The following is a 15,660-nucleotide window of genomic DNA, read 5'->3' as shown; positions in this document are numbered from 1 at the left end:
GTGAAATTTGACTCATCACTAGTAATCATGAAAACCACGCCACCTAGAATTACAAGACTATATTTAAATCATAAAATTGACATTAAATAAAGAATAAAAATTATTAAATTTTATAATAATTGATATAATGAAAATTTATGTTCATAAAAACATAAATGAAATAAATAACAAATAGAAAAGTAAATGTTACTAAAATGTCATATTTTCATATTAATTTTTTTTTTATGTCATATATATAATAAGCTACAATTATATTTAAATTATAAAATTGAAATTAAAATTATTTTATTAATTACACTAATAGACACCTCTATTGGAATTTGATACTTTAATCTTTTGTAATTACGGATTTCGATCCCATAATTGAAAAGAAAAAATGTTATTAAAAATAAAAACTATTAACATATTCAAGTCTTCTCTTTTAATTACACTGATAGACACCTCTATTGGAATTTGATACTTTAATCCTTTATAATTACATATTTCAATCCCATGATTGAAAATGAAAGATGTTAATTGAAAATGAAAACTACTAACATATTCAAGTCTTCTCTTTTAATTCAATAAATAGAGTTTCAAATAATAACTTCTTTCCATATTTAAATGATATGTTTAATTACGCCGTAAGGCGTTCCCTCTGAGACGAACTCCCCTCCATGCCACCGTGTCTCAACGTGGGCCGTTAAATGGATTGTTAGACGATTAAATCATCTCCAGCCATTAGATCATCCGTGGAGAACATTCTGATCAGTGAAGAGTCGCACGCCCTGAGGTCTGAAGCGACACGGGGAAATTTTATGGGTATATCGAAGTGGGTGGCGGTATTCAGACCATTTTTGGTTTGGATTCTCAGATTTTTGGAACCGAATCCCCAGTTTCCAGATTTTTATATCTGCTTCCTGTTTTATGATTCTGGTTCTCACATTTTTGTATCTCTGTCTTCTCGTCTGATTTGGGTTAGCATGATTTGGGTCAGCAGCGGTTTTTGGTGTGGGAAGAAAACTTCTGAATCTCTGTCTTCTCGTCTGATTTGGGTCAGCATGATTTGGGTCAGCAGCGGTTTTTGGTGTGGGAAGAAAACTTCTGAAGATGAAGATCAAGGGTGGGTGCGGGGTTAACAGTTTTTTGAATTCATGGAAGATACTCTGATTCCTTGTAGCCTCCATTAATCCCGACATAGTTACAGTCGAAAATGGTATTGATTGTAGGAGCAGGGGTGCTGGGATTGACCTACACTTTCATGAAGACTGGATGGCCCTCAGGCCTTATTATACTGGCACTGGTGGCATGCATTGCCTATTATGGCATGGCGCTGTTGGTGTGGTCTAAGAGGGCCCTCAAAAGGCAAGGATTTCAGAAAATATAGCTTTGGAGATCTGGGCTTTGCTGTTTATGGAAGTACAGGGAAATTTGCTCTCTGCCATGGAAAACCCAACACTGAGCCTTATTTGTCACACAATTTTATTGTTATCTCTTGGCTTTGGGTATTCCAATGGGCAATCCTACAGTTTGCAGATGTATCATAAATTTTCTCATGAAGTAAAAGAGTGGATGACTTACAGACATGGATTAGATACACAAAGTTGGCCTATGGAGGGAAGCAATGAGTATTACAAAACACTGTATCATCATGACTCTGCTCGCCATGGAAAACCCAACACTGAGCCTTATTTGTCACACAATTTTATTGTTATCTCTTGGCTTTGGGTATTCCAATGGGCAATCCTACAGTTTGCAGATGTATCATAAATTTTCTCATGAAGTAAAAGAGTGGATGACTTACAGACATGGATTAGATACACAAAGTTGGCCTATGGAGGGAAGCAATGAGTATTACAAAACACTGTATCATCATGACTCTGCTCGCCATGGTCGTCAACTTGTTGAATACTCTTCTCTCACATTTGCAGAAGGGAACGAGACACTTGAACTTCAACAGTTGGGATTGTAAGTTCTGCTTCCTTGTCTATTACAGTATTACTTATGTTGCATAAGAATTTGGAATGAACCCAAAATAAAATTATGTATGTTGATACTAGCAGAACCTCCGAATGAATCAATTCATTTGCCAATAGATCATTGACAGTATGCTGTACAATTAAAGTAATGGTTTTCTAGTTTTCAAAAGTGTTGCTAAAGTTCATAATCAAAATCAAAATTGCTAAAGTTCCATGTTTGATTCTAATTTAATCGCTCATTACGCTCCTAACTTCCTGTTCTGTGATCTGGACAGTTTGTACTACACTGTGGTTCAAGTGGGCACACCTAATGTAACTTTACTTGTAGCACTTGATACGGGCAGCGATTTGTTCTGGGTGCCTTGTGATTGCCAATAGTGTGCTCCTACTTCTGCACCTAGCTATGGACTTGTATGTATTGCATTTTCAGCTTCTCCCTGTTAAACCTACTGACCTATTACATTAATGTTGAATTTTATTCTTGTGATAAACAATTATGTGAGATTGCACTGGCTGTGAATTCCACTTAGACTATGGTTTCATTCTTCTTATCAGCAATGGGCTATTGTGCCCATCTGTTAGTTTTTTCCATGGGCATGGTGTTGATCATGGAGGGAAGCAATGAGTATTACAAAACACTGTATCATCATGACTCTGCTCGCCATGGAAAACCCAACACTGAGCCTTATTTGTCACACAATTTTATTGTTATCTCTTGGCTTTGGGTATTCCAATGGGCAATCCTACAGTTTGCAGATGTATCATAAATTTTCTCATGAAGTAAAAGAGTGGATGACTTACAGACATGGATTAGATACACAAAGTTGGCCTATGGAGGGAAGCAATGAGTATTACAAAACACTGTATCATCATGACTCTGCTCGCCATGGTCGTCAACTTGTTGAATACTCTTCTCTCACATTTGCAGAAGGGAACGAGACACTTGAACTTCAACAGTTGGGATTGTAAGTTCTGCTTCCTTGTCTATTACAGTATTACTTATGTTGCATAAGAATTTGGAATGAACCCAAAATAAAATTATGTATGTTGATACTAGCAGAACCTCCGAATGAATCAATTCATTTGCCAATAGATCATTGACAGTATGCTGTACAATTAAAGTAATGGTTTTCTAGTTTTCAAAAGTGTTGCTAAAGTTCATAATCAAAATCAAAATTGCTAAAGTTCCATGTTTGATTCTAATTTAATCGCTCATTACGCTCCTAACTTCCTGTTCTGTGATCTGGACAGTTTGTACTACACTGTGGTTCAAGTGGGCACACCTAATGTAACTTTACTTGTAGCACTTGATACGGGCAGCGATTTGTTCTGGGTGCCTTGTGATTGCCAACAGTGTGCTCCTACTTCTGCACCTAGCTATGGACTTGTATGTATTGCATTTTCAGCTTCTCCCTGTTAAACCTACTGACCTATTACATTAATGTTGAATTTTATTCTTGTGATAAACAATTATGTGAGATTGCACTGGCTGTGAATTCCACTTAGACTATGGTTTCATTCTTCTTATCAGCAATGGGCTATTGTGCCCATCTGTTAGTTTTTTCCATGGGCATGGTGTTGATCAAATATTAAAGGTAGAAAACGGAACCCTTTTGAACATATTTTCGAGAGTAAAAAATTCGGGATGGTTGAAAATTATTTGTGAGTGGCCAGTGCTGATTTTCGAGCCACAGTAAGAACATGGGTGCATAATAAACATGGAGTCATGTTTGATCCCTAAGCTTTGCCATATCCAAGTAAAATTCAATGAGGTTGTTTGATTGTGTTTGGGTGATTTCCCGAGCCACAGAGAGAACATGGGTTCATAATAAGCATAGAGTCATGTTTGATTCATAAGCTTCACCGCTCAAAATAAAATTCCATATAAGGGTGTCTTGATTGTGTTTTGATGATTTCCTGAGCCAAAGTGAGAACATGGGTGCATAATGGGGTCATGTTTGTTGCCTGAGCTTTGCCATTCCAAAGTAAAAATCTGTGAGGATGTTTGACTGTGTTTTGGTGCTTCACATTCCCAAAATTCCACAACTTTTCCTGTATTAATCAGTAATTTTCTTTAGCCTTCCATAACCTGTATCTCTAGCTGAAGTGCAAGATACATCTGCAAAGACAAGCAAGAACCGTTGCTTTTGCAGAAGAACAGAGGTCAACAGGGTGCATACTATTGGCACTGCCTTTTAAACTTGATAGGGCAGTTTGGTTGGCTTGATGCTATTTTCTTCAATAGGCCACCAACCAGAGGTTTATGCTGTTTCCAAAGACAAATTGTCAAACCTTTAGCAACCAAGTTCAATTGAAAACATTTTATTGCATAAGAAACAGCTAGGGAAAAGACATATAAGAGGGACTATACATGTTGCTTGATTACAATAAAATTATTTGATTCATCTGATGCTTGAAACTAGATTCTGAAAATCAATTCAAGCTAAGAGATTTCTTTTAAACCATCTCTTCTCGTAGTTGATGACCTAGCTTTAAGGACTTGCAGGTCGTTTCAATAATTAAATCTACTGAAAAGAGATTAATATAATTTACTTGGAGATATAGGTTGATGTGAAGAACTCTAAATACTGTTAAAAATTTTTAGTCACATATTTCTAATACTGATTACAGCATGAATGCCAGATTTAACAAGGAACTAATCCCTAGAAATCCAACTGATAGTAGTCTTACCCAAAACGAATCAGAGTTTATGCTTTGCCAAATTTTGCCCATTTTTTGCATATTTTTTATCCTAGTTGGCTGACTTCCCAAGTTGCTGACCCTGGACCAATTTTTGCCGATGCTATTTCGCACAAAGTTACTTAAGGAACTGAATTACAGGTTGTCACTTCAAGTTGCACCATCCTTCTAACACCTTAGAATCACAGTTATTTGAAACACCTTATCTATAGTTGGGAAAGAGCATACTAATACCACTAACCTCATATATACTACGGTACTACAGCCATTCTCATCAATGTACATTTTCTAAGGCTGAACATTGAAATTGGCAGGCATTGGCATCAGCTTGGCCTTTCAGAACCCTATTTATTATGGCATAGTGACAATGTTTCTTTCATATGCACAACATTCTCTCCACTTACTAAATGCATTTGCATTCTTCCTTGTCAGGAAAAATAACTCCTCTGCACTGTGAATGAAGCATGTAAAAATGATTCCTAACTACAAAATAACTTATTATCTTGTGAAGTAGGATAAATGTGCAACAACATGGCCCTCTTGCCGGTGCATTTCAAGCGCGGTTCCGACTCGAATCCAGTGGTCAATCCTGCTTCCACACTGGCAATGTTTCCTATTCACAGATTTTTAACTTCCCTGGGATTTTTAGAGGTCTCCAAATCAGCCTGTATGGTCAAACAATCTGGAAATGTGCTGGATTTACAGGAATCGCGGGGAATTCCCACAAGGGTTTCCCAAAAAGGCCATTTTGTTGCATGCTTAGTCTTCTTCATATCTTGTGCTTCTGTGCATTTCCTTGATATGGAATTCTTCAGAAAAAGAATTAATCATTTCTATGCCTCAACTTGGAGTGGGATTTAGTTTCTGATTTAATTCTGATTTCAACAGGACATCGATTTGCAGACTTACAGTCCATCAGCCTCTAAGACAAGCAAGCAAGTTACTTGTAATAATACTCTGTGTGATTTACAAAATCAATGCTCCAAATCTAGTGATCAATGCCCATACAACGTTACATATCTCTCAGAAGATACATCCACTGCAGGAACTTTAGTGGAGGATGTTCTTTATCTGACTCCTGGAGATGGATCATAGAATGGAACGGTGGTGAAGGCGCCTATCACATTCGGGTATGATTTATTTTTTGCTGTTGTAAGTGATTTTTTTTTCTTTATTTTTTTAGAAATAAAGACTAAAATTTTTAGAAATGAGTTTTCTGCCTCTAGATAGCAGTCTGAGACCATACTAAATTTGACTATGACACGTGACCTGAATATTGCTGTGCAGTGTGCACTATCAAGTGCTTTTCCCTTTTTAAGTGCTACAAATGAATGAACACTAATCACTGCATCTTTGCTTGTGCATTTGATAGGTGTGGAAGGGTACAAACAGGCACATTTCTAGAAGCTGCAGCTCCAAATGGCCTACTTGGGCTTGGCATTGAACCTATATCTGTCCCTACCGTTTTACACAAATCAGGCCTTGTATCACAGCATTAAGAATGGATTTATGGTTTCTAATATGGATTGTAACTCTTTTTATTGGATATCATTTAGTGCTATCATTTTCTGATACTGATATTTTTGAGGTTGTAGGTAGAAGCACATAGTTTGTAGGCTAAGGCTTCAGTAAACAGGAAAAATAATTTTAATTAGGTTGTCAGACAGTGGTTATTACAGGGGATTTTCAATTCCCATAGTATTAGTCCTCACTGTTTTTTTTAATAAATAATCTTTTGTTGTAAAGCAGCTTCTGGAAATCTCTAAATATACATGTCTTCAAGTAGGCTTTAAGGCTTCTACTGGTTTGACATATCCTTGGATGGACTATTCAGCCCATCCATATACATGGAAACTACTTGCAGAGGAGAAATAATCTCTACAAGTGGGGTGCCTTGGCGGAACTCTTTCATGCAGCCTCTCTGATTCTTATTTTGAGGGTGAAGAAGCAATCATCTAGGGTGTAAGCATCAAAGTTGTGATAAAAAGCAGTCACAAATTCAGCCCTAGTAGTCACCCTTTCATTCCATTTGTGTTTCTTCAAATGCAGATCCTTCCAGGTGTGGGGTGGAAAACATATTTACAGTCGAAAATGGTATCGATTGTAGGAGCAGGAGTGCTGGGATTGACCTACACTTTCATGAAGACTGGATGGCTCTCAGGCCTTATTGTACTGGCACTGGTGGCATGCATTGCCTATTATGGCATGACGCTGTTGGTGTGGTCTAAGAGGGCCCTCAAAAGGCAAGGATTTCAGAAAATAGATAGCTTTGGAGATCTGGGCTTTGCTGTTTATGGAAGTACAGGGAAGGAAAGCCATGGTGGATTTTATGGTGGTCCTCTACATGGCATGAGTTTGTGTAGGTTATCTCATATTCACAGGGAATACTCTGTCTTACATGTTTACAGGATCCAAACCACAGCCCAATCCCAAATCCCAAGAATCCTTGTTGAATCCTCATGGAGTCTATTTGTCTACCTCGTTGGATGTTACCAGGAAGGTAGGCTTCATATGGGCCATTTTTCCACTGGAGCTCATCATGAGTGGGATTCGAACCCTTACCCATCTGGCCCCTTTTAGTGTTTTAGCATATACCATTTACATTTCTGCAATGCTAACTGTTGTGGTGCAAGATGTGTTGTCCATATTGAGTACTGTGGGTCCAGATGTTCAGGCTTTTACAGGTTTGTCTGCTATTCCTTATGGAGTGGGTGTAGCAATCTATGCATTTGAAGGGGTAAGCATGATTTTGCCCCTGGAATTAGCTATGGAGAAAAAACATAGATTTGGTGGAGTTTTGGCCGTTGAATTTCTCTTCATTGCTCTCATTTATGGGGGTTTCGGAGCATTCGAGTATATTGATTTTGGAAGTGCAACCAGAGATATGGTGACTCTGAACTTGGGGAAAAGCTGGATCACAGATTTTGTTCAGATTGCCTTATGTCTGAACCTTTTCTTCACATTTCCACTGATGATGAATCATGTTTATGAAGTCCTAGAAGGGAGGTTTAGCAGAGGGGAGTTTTCCTTGATGATCAGATCTCTTGCGATTTTCTCGATAACAATAGTGTCAATTCTGGTCCCTTCATTTGCAGAGCTTTTTATCTCTGATTGGGAGCAGTATTGGTTGTATTTTAGGGTTTCTATTTCCTGCTCTGTTTCATTTGCATGCTTGTTGGCATGAATTATCTCTGATATGGATCCTTGCTGATGCCTTGCTCATCGTATTCGACATTGTCTTTGGCATTGGTGGGTCAGTTTCATCTATTACTCAAATCTGTAGCAAATAAACATTCTTGTAAGTGGCTAGGGCGGAGGTTCCAAGCCATGTCAAGAGCATGAAAACCCAAAAAGCATGGAGTTATATTTGGGCCTTGAGCTTCACAGGTTCAAACCAAAATTGATGTAAAGATGTAATATTATTATCGACTACCAAAATCAAAGTGCAGTGCTTGTATTTATCAAATTGCTTGTGTTGCTATCAATGAAATCACAACATTAAGCATGGATTTATGGTTTCTAATATGGATTGTAACTCTTTTTATTGGATATCATTCAGTGCTATCATTTCTGAACTGATATTTTTGAAGTTGCAGGTAGAAGCACATAGTTTGTAGGCTAAGGCTTCATTAAACAGGAAAAATATTTTTAATTAGGTTGTCGGACAGTGGTTACTACAGGAGATTTTCAATTCCCATAGTATTAGCCCTCGCTGTTTTTTTTTTAATAAATAATCTTTTTTTGTAAAGCAACTTCTGGCAATCTCTAAATATACATGTCTTCAAGTAGGCTTTAAGGCTTTGACTGCTTTGACATATCCTTGGATGGACTATTCAGCCCATCCATATACATGGAAACTACTTGCAGAGGAGAAATAATCTCTACAAGTGGGGTGCCTTGGCAGAACTCTTTCATGCGGCCTCTCTGATTCTTATTTTGAGGGTTAAGAAACAATCATCTAGGGTGTAAGCATCAGAGTTGTGATAAAAAGCAGTCACAAATTCAGCCCTAGTAGTCACCCTTTCATTTCATTTGTGTTTCTTCAAATGCAGATCCTTCCAGGTGTGGGGTGGAAAATTGGATTTCCTGATAATCCTTCGTATGATTAAATGAAAGAAACTTGACAATTTTACTATTGAAGCCTCTTGATTTAGTCTCTCTTTTGACCCTATCAAACTTGGGATTGGGAACACTCTCAAGATGCCACTAATTGATACGGTTTCTTTCTTTCTTGACTTTATTGTCATGATTCCCACGATTTACCATTCTCCCATTAATGTTCCCTGCAAAGGGGTTTCAATCATGATCATTTGTATTCACCCCCCCCTTTGGTAGTCTTGGGATTCAACCCCCCTTTTGTAGTCTTGGGGTCTTTGCTGACCTTCACCACTACTCTCGCCTGCCTGTATCCTTCTGTCAATTGCTATAATCATTATACACAGGGCTTGGTTCATTTGTTCCATGGTGTCCCTTGTCGTATTCAAGTGATTCCTTGATAGTGTAATTTATGTCCTCTAATTATCCTCCTATGAGTAACTTAGAATGAAGCCATAGTTGGTATTCATCCCTGTTATGAACCTAAATCGAGATATGTTTTTATTTCAAAAACCATAAGAGACTCACAGTATAAAACTATTACCTGGATACTATTATCTATAATCTGAAGCTAATAGGGTGCTAAAAATAGTAAACAACAGAAAAAACTTGAGAAATAAACTCAACACCAGCAACAACAATGCAGTAATAACAGTAGAAATTTCAGCGATATTCAAAAATACATTTGATAACTGATTCTAGAGGACTAATTGCAGAATCAAGTCTGCAGTAGTTACTGGCAACAGCAACTGGATACTCAAAATACACAGCACACAAAACTGAAAGCTTCATGAGAACATAGGGATGCCAACTCAGGTCAACTCCAAGGGAAGTATGGTCGCTGCTTCAATTTTTTTTTCTTTGTTGACATGCTACCTGCAATAATATGGCTCTGAAAAGCCCTCTACACTAATGCCTAAGAACCCTTTTTATATCTGATTATCCCAAACATTAAGTACTAGTTGAAATATCAAATTTAAATTAATTAAATTGTAAAATGATGTAGAATGATGATTGAATAATGTTACAAATCTAAGTTACAACTCAAATTTCCAAGGCCAAAACCCTCCAGAAGTGCCAAGCTGAGTTCATGACTGCACAGGATGAAAGACTCAGAATAACATTTGAAATTCTTAATAGTATGAAAATAATCAAACTACAAGCATGGGAAGAAAAAATTAAAGAGCTGATAGAAAATCTCCGCGCCGTGGAGTTCAAATGGTTGTCTTCAGCACAGTTTAATAGAACATATGGTACCATACTCTACTGGATGTCACCGATAATTCAGCCCTAGTAGTCACCCTTTCATTCCATTTGTGTTTTGTCAAATGCAGATCCTTCCTGGTGTGGGGTGGAAAATTGGATTTCCTGATAATCCTTCGTATGATTAAATGAAAGAAACTTGACAATTTTCCTATTGAAGCCGCTTGATTTAGTCTCTCTTTTGACCCTATCAAACTTGGGATTGGGAACACTCTCAAGATGCCACTAATTGATACGGTTTCTTTCTTTTTTAACTTGATTGTCATGATTCCCATGATTTACCATTCTCCCATTAATGTTCCTTTCAAAGGGGTTTCAATCATGATCATTTCTATTCACCCCCCTTTTGTAGTCTTGGGGTCTTTGCTGACCTTCACCACTACTCTCGCCTACCTGTATCCTTCTGTCAATTGATATAATCATTATACACAGGGCTTGGTTCATTTGTTCCATGGTGTCCCTTGTTGTATTCAAGTGAGTCCTTGATAGTGTAATTTATGTCCTCCAATTATCCTCCCACAAGTAACTTAGAATGAAGCCATAGTTGGTATTCATCCCTGTTATGAACCTAAATCAAGATATGTTTTTATTTCAAAAACCATAAGAGACTCACAGTATAAAACTATTAACTGGATACTATTATCTATAATCTGAAGCTAATAGGGTGCTAACAATAGTAAAGAACAGAAAAAACATGAGGAATAAACTCAACACCAGCAACAACAATGCAGTAATAACAGTAGAAATTCCAGCAATATTCAGCATTACATTTGATAACTGATTCTAGAGGACTAATTGCAGAATCAAGTCTGCAGTAGTTACTGGCAACAGCAACTGGTTACTCAAAATAAACAACACACAAAACTGAAAGCTTCATGAGAACATAGGGATGCCAACTCAGGTCAACTCCAAGGGAAGTATGGTCGCTGCTTCATTTTTTTGTTTGTTTGTGACATGCTACCTGCAATAATATGGCTCTGAAAAACCCTCTACACTAATGCCTAAGAACCCTTTTTATAGCTGATTATCCCACTTTAGCATCAGTAATCTTCATGTCAGATAACTAGGCTTTATAGGAAGCTTCATTAACTAACAGAAAATTTGTAACCATGTAACCTAAAATTTATCTTAACTTGAAGTCCGTTAACTGACAGGAATTTATAAATGACTCCAAATTTTGAATGATCCACATAAATTTCTAGTGATTCTCATATAGCACCAATAACTATCATTAAAAGCAGATATCTTTAGACATCGTACCAACACTAATGTAAACATTAAGTACTAGTTGAAATATCAAATTAAAATGATGTAGAATGATGATTGAATAATGTTACAAATTTAAGTTACAACTCAAATTTCCAAGCCAAAACCCCCCAGAAGTGCCAAGCTGTGTTCATGACTGCACAGGATGAAAGACTCAGAATAACATCTGAAATTCTTAATAGTATGAAAATAATCAAATTACAAGCATGGGAAGAAAAATTTAAAGAGCTGATAGAAAATCTCCGAGCTGTGGAGTTCAAATGGTTGTCTTCAGCACAGTTTAATAGAACATATGGTACCATACTCCACTGGATGTCACCCATCATCAATGCATTTATAGTTTTTGCCGGGTGTGCTATTATAGGGGATCCACTGTTAACTGCCACAACCATATTTACAGTGCTTGCGACATTCTGTGTGATACAAGATCTAGTGAAGTTTTGGCTATATTAATTCAGGTTAAAGTCTACTTAGATTGTCTGGACAAGTTCTTACAATATCATGAGTTGAGACCAGATTCTGTAGTGAGGAAAGCACTTGCCGGATCCCAGTATACCATCGAAAATCATCAAGCCATACTCAGCTGGGATCCAGAATCTTCATTGACAAAGCCAACATTGAAGGGAATAAATCTGCACATTAAAACTGGAGAAAAGGTAGCAATTTGTGGCTTGGTGGGATCAGGGAAATCTGCTCTGCTATATACAATTCTTGGAGAAATCCCAAAAACTTGAGATGTAAGTTGAACATTAACTACTCTTCTTGAGCAAAAGTAACCATTTCATAGTTCAACAAGATTGTAGATGCAACTTTTTTGCTTTCTATATACATAAATTCTTCCATGAACTTTTTGATTGGACTACGTGCAGGTTGAAGTATATGGCAATGTTGCCTACGTGGCACAAACAACTTGGATTCAGAGTGGTATTGTCAGAGATAACATACTCTACGGGAAACCAAAATACAAAATTCAATACAAAAAGGCAATAAAAGCTTGTGCATTAGACAAGGATATAGAGAGTCTTGCTCATGGAGATATGACGGAGATTGGGGAGAGAGATTGAATATGAGTGGAGGACAAAAATAGAGGATTCAGTTGGCTAGAGCAATATAACGATGCTGACATTTATCTATTGGATGATCCCTTCAGTGCAGTCGATGCTCATACAGTTTCAACTCTATCAAATAAGGAGGAGACATTACATAAGAGAGACTCCAAGACTTGCTAATAATGCTTGTCATAGTATGAAAAATCTGGTTTACCTCTGTATCAGATCTGTAAAGATCTTAGAATGAGATCCAGACATATTAATGTGAAAATTTCTATGTATATAAAATATAAAAGATTTGAGTTTTGGGTTATCAAAGCTATAGATTGAGAACTACATGGATTGCTTGATAGGATGGCTGGTTCGATTTGTATATCAGGATTGCTAGCTTCTTTGTAGTGGTAGTGTGAGATCAATTCGGAATTGCTCTCGTTTCATACTTCAAGAGGGAAATGAATTTCCCAATGATGGTGGTGATGAAGGAACCCAGCAAAAGCACAAAGAACAGCATAGTTGATTGAATAAAAAAATCAATTTTTAAATACAAATAACACACCCTACAAAGTGATGTCTTCTTGAATATTGATCAATATGAATGATTTTCCTTTCACAGTTCTTGTGCTTTGATTCTTTATGAATAGGAATTGATTCATTCAACTAAAATTGGTATTGTTGATTTTGATGGTACTTCTATTCTCCAGCTTGATGATTGGGTGGTGTGCCGAATTTACAAGAAAAATGGTCATTCTCAGAGAGTATAAGGGGTAGCACGAGATGAATCACCAAGTGCAGATGAAGTGATGGCTTCTTTGCCTGATATTGATCAGCAAAACAAACTGCAACTGCCCAAAATTGCCTCTTTCAGTGGGTTGTTGGAGAGTGACGATCCTTTCATAGATGGTTTTTTAAACGATGGAGCCATGAATGGCAATGGAAACAGAAGCAGACTACCTCAAGTCCAATCCTCCAACCTCTCTCACAACACTTTCAGCAATAACAATGACAACAATAGCGATTGCCGATATGAAGTTGTCCCAAAACAAGAAGAATTAGCAATGGATAATGATGGCGAATTCAATTCTCTCAAGAGGACCCTCTCCTTAGCATATGGGCACGATGAAACCAACCTTGCAAAGAGATTCAACAACATGCAGAACAACTACAGCTACAACGTCAACAATAATGTTTCAACCTTGCTTAATTCAATGCAGCCCAATCAAACTTCCCAACAACAGAATTTCCTAAGCGCAGTGAATGACAGTCAACAGAATTTCAGACTTCCCTACATTCAGAACATGCATAGGACCACCTAAGCAAACAGAAAAAAATAAAAATAAAAATAAAAATAAAAATAAATTCAACATCTGCAAAGTCACTGACGTTTGACACACAGACAATATATTTAGGATAGTGATTTGATCTTTATCGAGTTTAAATGTCATAAAAACAATGCATGAAACAACTAAATTCCCCCATTTCACAATTAGTATAACAACACATGCATGAACACCATAACATTAGAAAACTAGCACTCCATGAATTGGGCAATGGAATGAAAACATACAGGCCAGTCTTCATCCCTCCTGATCCTATTGACATGCACTGGAACACCCCCGTTTGCTGGCTACAATTCTTTAGGGCATTCAAACTTCTAGATACTTTGCAGAGAAACAATTCAATGCCTATAAAAAAAATTGCAGTGTCGCATGAAAATCAGATTATGCTTGTTTAAAATGACATAATATGCAGCGTTCATCATAAAAATAAAAATGCTAGCACATACTACTTCACATAGCATTACCATTTAGAATAACCATAATTGTCCAAAAGACATAACTGGCACAAATGCCGCTTGAATGAAAATAACGCTGAAGCACAATTCCCATTCTAAAATCTAATTTCTGCATCCATGTAATAAAAGTGGCATCATATAGAATGCTTCAAGATAGGTCTGCAATTAGCTAAGTAATTGGACTGTTGAGAGGCCATGATGGATGAAAGTTGTATATATTATTATTCTCCAAGGACCACGGAGCTAACTGAAATCCATTTTTATATGATTTGTGACACAGGCAGAGTTAGTCAATATTACCATACTCGCTAAAAATAGAGTTTCAGATAACAATGTGATATGGTTTAAGGTCTTCATATCACACCAGAGTTTGAATTGAACATTGAGGCTTATGATAAATACAACAAACTGTATCTTCGCACATTGTTTGATTTCTCCACTAGATTTGGTTTTGCAAGGATCATAAAAACAATGTATGAAACAACTAAATTCCCCCATTTCACAATTAGTATAACAACACATGCATGAACACCATAACCTTAGAAAAACTAGCACGCCAATACAGATCTCCTTCAACTGCATAATTTTATGATAAGTAATTGTGTCCTTACATTCGAGCTCCATATCTTCAACTACTAATATTGCTCTTCCACATGAGGTCCAAAGGAAATCTGTGTTCATTTGGTTCCAAAGTTGGAAGAACTTCAAAATCATTGTCTAAAAGCTATATCTTTTGTTTTAATCTTCTCCATCTCCTTTGTTTTGTTGGGCAGTACCAATGGAGATATGAGCAAGAGATGTCTCTGTGTACGATGTTTCCATGGAATATAATAGGCATAGGAACAATGTGGGCTGGAGGACAATACAGAGCTCCTTCATGAGCCCAAGCATTTGTTTTCACCTCCTTATCAACTACCTGTAGCTTCTCTGCGTCATAAGGAATAGATCTTGGCAGGGATTCAGTTCATCACAATGTGACATGGTTTAAGGTCTTCATGTTTTTAGGCAAATACATTAGAATGTTGTTTGAAAAGATTAACATACCTCTCCTTAAAATTTTGTATATCGATATGGATACCTAGTTGTTGTTCGCGTGAATTCATTTGTTTAACTTCACCTTCAACTAGGCAATCTTTAAGGTATCTAAACAAGTTCAATGGATATGTATGACTACTTTTATTCAATTTCATAGCCACTTTAACCCTCGAATAGGGTTTTCGGCATGGTTTCCTCAATTCAAAATCATTATCATCGACCCTTGCTTTCAAAAAAGCCCATTCACATTTCAATATTCTTCCATGCACTATGCCTTACGGCGTTTCCTTTGCAACATTAGGTGCAAATGCTAGTTCAAACCATGTTTAAATTAAAAATTTATCACTATCAAAAAAATTACAAAACCATTACGTGTGAACGTATGATGGTAAATGAAAATAAGATTTACTACTCGATATTACCTACAAAACCTATTTTGAAATGTGCCTTTACGGTTGAAACATGCATTGAATTATGAAATGTCTCCTTCGACCATATGTTT

The 15,660-nt window shown here is 36.9% G+C and overlaps 3 protein-coding genes across 3 annotated transcripts; all 3 read left to right on the top strand.

Annotated features, from left to right (window-relative positions):
• The first annotated feature begins 900 nt into the window (after positions 1–900).
• LOC149194994 (aspartyl protease family protein 1-like) lies at positions 901–2,648 on the top strand. The gene is made up of 3 exons (XM_089405203.1): positions 901–1,947; positions 2,234–2,369; positions 2,514–2,648. The coding sequence occupies exons 1-2, from the start codon at positions 1,604–1,606 to the stop codon at positions 2,334–2,336; spliced, it is 447 nt and encodes a 148-aa protein (XP_089261329.1). The 5' UTR covers positions 901–1,603; the 3' UTR covers positions 2,337–2,369; positions 2,514–2,648.
• LOC149194993 (aspartyl protease family protein 1-like) lies at positions 2,505–7,008 on the top strand. Its single transcript, XM_089405202.1, has 4 exons — positions 2,505–2,923; positions 3,210–3,345; positions 5,547–5,788; positions 6,031–7,008. The coding sequence occupies exons 1-3, from the start codon at positions 2,580–2,582 to the stop codon at positions 5,751–5,753; spliced, it is 687 nt and encodes a 228-aa protein (XP_089261328.1). The 5' UTR covers positions 2,505–2,579; the 3' UTR covers positions 5,754–5,788; positions 6,031–7,008.
• On the top strand, positions 6,750–12,346 carry LOC149194992 (amino acid transporter AVT3C-like). The gene is made up of 3 exons (XM_089407863.1): positions 6,750–6,957; positions 7,067–7,545; positions 12,152–12,346. The coding sequence occupies exons 1-3, from the start codon at positions 6,750–6,752 to the stop codon at positions 12,344–12,346; spliced, it is 882 nt and encodes a 293-aa protein (XP_089263989.1).
• The last annotated feature ends 3,314 nt before the right edge of the window (positions 12,347–15,660 follow it).

The sequence above is a fragment of the Pinus tabuliformis genome, chromosome 2_2 (assembly GCF_031772625.1).
Source record: "Pinus tabuliformis cultivar Carrire ecotype Pingquan chromosome 2_2, CPIR1, whole genome shotgun sequence".
Taxonomy (NCBI): Eukaryota; Viridiplantae; Streptophyta; class Pinopsida; order Pinales; family Pinaceae; genus Pinus; species Pinus tabuliformis.
This window is presented reverse-complemented; position numbering and strand designations above follow the sequence as displayed.

Coding starts and splice junctions, on each gene's coding strand:
- LOC149194994 (XM_089405203.1), top strand. CDS start 1,604: ATGAGTATTACAAAACACTGTATCATCATGACTCTGCTCGCCATGGAA. Junction 1,948..2,233: donor GAACTTCAACAGTTGGGATT/GTAAGTTCTGCT, acceptor TGATCTGGACAG/TTTGTACTACACTGTGGTTC.
- LOC149194993 (XM_089405202.1), top strand. CDS start 2,580: ATGAGTATTACAAAACACTGTATCATCATGACTCTGCTCGCCATGGAA. Junction 2,924..3,209: donor GAACTTCAACAGTTGGGATT/GTAAGTTCTGCT, acceptor TGATCTGGACAG/TTTGTACTACACTGTGGTTC. Junction 3,346..5,546: donor CTGCACCTAGCTATGGACTT/GTATGTATTGCA, acceptor TGATTTCAACAG/GACATCGATTTGCAGACTTA.
- LOC149194992 (XM_089407863.1), top strand. CDS start 6,750: ATGGTATCGATTGTAGGAGCAGGAGTGCTGGGATTGACCTACACTTTC. Junction 6,958..7,066: donor GGGCTTTGCTGTTTATGGAA/GTACAGGGAAGG, acceptor ACATGTTTACAG/GATCCAAACCACAGCCCAAT. Junction 7,546..12,151: donor GAAGTGCAACCAGAGATATG/GTGACTCTGAAC, acceptor GACTACGTGCAG/GTTGAAGTATATGGCAATGT.